At 50.0% G+C, this 2,430-nt stretch overlaps 1 protein-coding gene across 11 annotated transcripts in view; it reads right to left on the bottom strand.

Moving 5' to 3' along the window:
* The window catches only part of Unc13a (unc-13 homolog A), a 49,985-nt gene that overhangs the window by 21,386 nt on the left and 26,169 nt on the right, over positions 1 to 2,430 (bottom strand). For all 11 annotated transcript variants that reach the window (XM_026777723.1, XM_026777728.1, XM_026777726.1 and 8 more), the window contains 2 exons: positions 1,320 to 1,454; positions 47 to 180 (listed from right to left, as the gene is read on the bottom strand). In XM_026777723.1, coding sequence (XP_026633524.1) covers positions 47 to 180; positions 1,320 to 1,454 — 269 coding nt within the window. The remainder of the gene's footprint in view (positions 1 to 46; positions 181 to 1,319; positions 1,455 to 2,430) is intronic.

The following is a 2,430-nucleotide window of genomic DNA, read 5'->3' as shown; positions in this document are numbered from 1 at the left end:
CACACACACACACACACACACACACACGGCCTCAGCTTGCGCTCACTGGTTGAGGCATGGCGTGTAGGAATTCTTATCCTCCTCGATGATGGACACGATGAGTGTGATCAGCTTGGACCAGAAGTCCAGGTTCTTGATGCTGGGGCCCTGCTCCTCGGGGGGGACTTCCCCCTTCTTGGCCTGAAATGGGCAAAGGAGACGCTGCTGAGAAGCTGGTGTGGGCAGGAGCTAGGGAGACCAGGGCAGACTGCTGTCTCAGGCTGCAAAGAAAGCAAGCAATAAGTGCGGGCCAGCTGGTGCATGCTGGACCTAGAGGCTGCGGCCGTCATCCTCTACTACAGCCAAAGCCAACCTGGGTTACATAGGACCCTCACTGCAAACAAACAAATAAACTAAAAAGAAATTCAACTTAAGCCGGTGTTTCCTTTTCGAGATGTAGCCCAGGCTGGCCTGGAACTGTCCATCTCGTGTCCAGCATCCTGAGGGCCGGTCCTGAGGAGGCAGCACCACGCCTGATGGTCAACATTGTTGTTTATGTCTTATTTACTTTTGTATGTGTCAGGGTGGGCATGTGTCCTACAGCATGCTAGGTCAGAGGACAGCTTCTTCTACCATGTGGGCCCCAGGGACACACCATAGGCAACCAGGCTACGTCCTCGGAGCCCTCTTACCAGCCCTCAAGTTTCTCTTTTCTTTTATTTTTTTTCTAAAAGTATTTATTATGTATACAATATTCTGTCTGTATGCCTGAAGACCAGAAGAGGGTGCCAGACCTCCTTACAGATGGTTGTGAGCCACCATGTGGTTGCTGGGAATTGAACTCAGGACCCTTGGAAGAGCAGGCAATGCTCTTAACCACTGAGCCATCTCTCCAGCCCTTCTCTTTTCTTTTAAAGATATTTTATTTTATGTGGATGTCTGCTTGTCTGTATGTGCACGTGTGCAGTAGGGTGCCCAAGGGGACCAGGAGTAGAGCTGGAGGTGGATGCAAGGGCTGGGTGGGTGGGTGCTGTGTCCTCTGGAAGAGCAGTGAGCACTCTTAACCACTGAGCCATCTCTCCAGACCCTGATCACTGAACCTTGCACAAATGGAGACTCTCCTGGTCTTGAGGCTTTAACCCAAACTCACCAAGCATGTTCTTGAGGGCCTACTGTGTGCTCGGTGCTAAGCCTTCAATTGGAGGGCACCAAACACATTTTTTCTTATTCAGACCACTCCATGGTCCTGGCTCCTAACCCCAAACCCCAGAAGAAAATCCCAAGGGCCTAAGAATAGTGTGGTCCCTGACACCCGAGCAGGTGACCCGTGCAGGCCTCACCGGGTCCGTCTGGTACTCGCGCCCATACAGCTCGTGGCAGTTGTTGAAGATGTACTCGTAGGTAGAGTTGAGGCAGGCCTTCACGCAGTCCTTCACCACCTGGCTGGCACGTGGGGGGCTCTGCAGCTCCTGAACCTGAAGGCAGAGGCAGGCCTGGTGAGGACGGCCAGGACAGCGACACCCTGACGTTGCTGTGTGTTGACTGCCTGGTGGGTTTTCCCACAATGTTCTAGCTGTTTATGATTTATTGACCACCCTGGCCTCCACCTGCCAGAGATCCCCTGCCTCTGCTTCCTGAGTGCTGCGGTTAAAGGTGTGTGTGTGTGTGTGGTGTGTGTGTGTGTGTGTGTGTAATGTGTGTGGTGTGTGTATGTGTGTGTGGTGTGTGTATGTGTGTGATGTGTGTGTATGTGTGTGGTGTGTGTATGTGTGTGTGGTGTGTGTGGATGTGTGATGTGTGTATATGTGTGTGTGGTGTGTGTATATGTGTGGTGTGTGTATATGTGTGTGGTGTGTGTATATGTGTGTGTGGTGTGTGTATGTGTGTGTGGTGTGTGTGTATGTGTGATGTGTGTATATGTGTGTGTGGTATGTGTATATGTGTGGTGTGTGTATATGTGTGTGGTGTGTGTATATGTGTGTGTGGTGTGTGTATGTGTGTGTGGTGTGTGTATGTGTGTGTGGTGTGTGTGTATGTGTGGTGTGTGTATATGTGTGTGTGGTGTGTGTATATATGTGTGTGGTGTGTGTATGTGTGTGTGTTGTGTGTGTATGTGTGTGTGGTGTGTGTATGTGTGTGTGGTGTGTGTGTATGTGTGGTGTGTGTATATGTGTGTGTGGTGTGTGTGTATGTGTGGTGTGTGTATATGTGTGTGTGGTGTGTGTATGTGTGTGTGGTGTGTGTATATGTGTGGTATGTGTATATGTATGTGTGTATGTGGTGTGTGTATATGTGTGTGGTGTGTGTATGTGTGGTGTGTGTGTATATGTGTGGTGTGTGTATATGTGTATGTGTGGTGTGTGTATATGTGTGGTGTGTATATGTGTGTGTGTGGTGTGTGTGTATGTGTGGTGTGTGTATATGTGTGTGGTGTGTGTGTATGTGGTGCGT

The sequence above is a fragment of the Microtus ochrogaster genome, unplaced genomic scaffold (genome assembly GCF_000317375.1).
Source record: "Microtus ochrogaster isolate Prairie Vole_2 unplaced genomic scaffold, MicOch1.0 UNK81, whole genome shotgun sequence".
NCBI classification, from domain to species: domain Eukaryota; kingdom Metazoa; phylum Chordata; class Mammalia; order Rodentia; family Cricetidae; genus Microtus; species Microtus ochrogaster.
The sequence above is the reverse complement of the archived record's forward strand: the minus strand, read 5'-3'. Positions and strand labels throughout refer to the sequence as shown.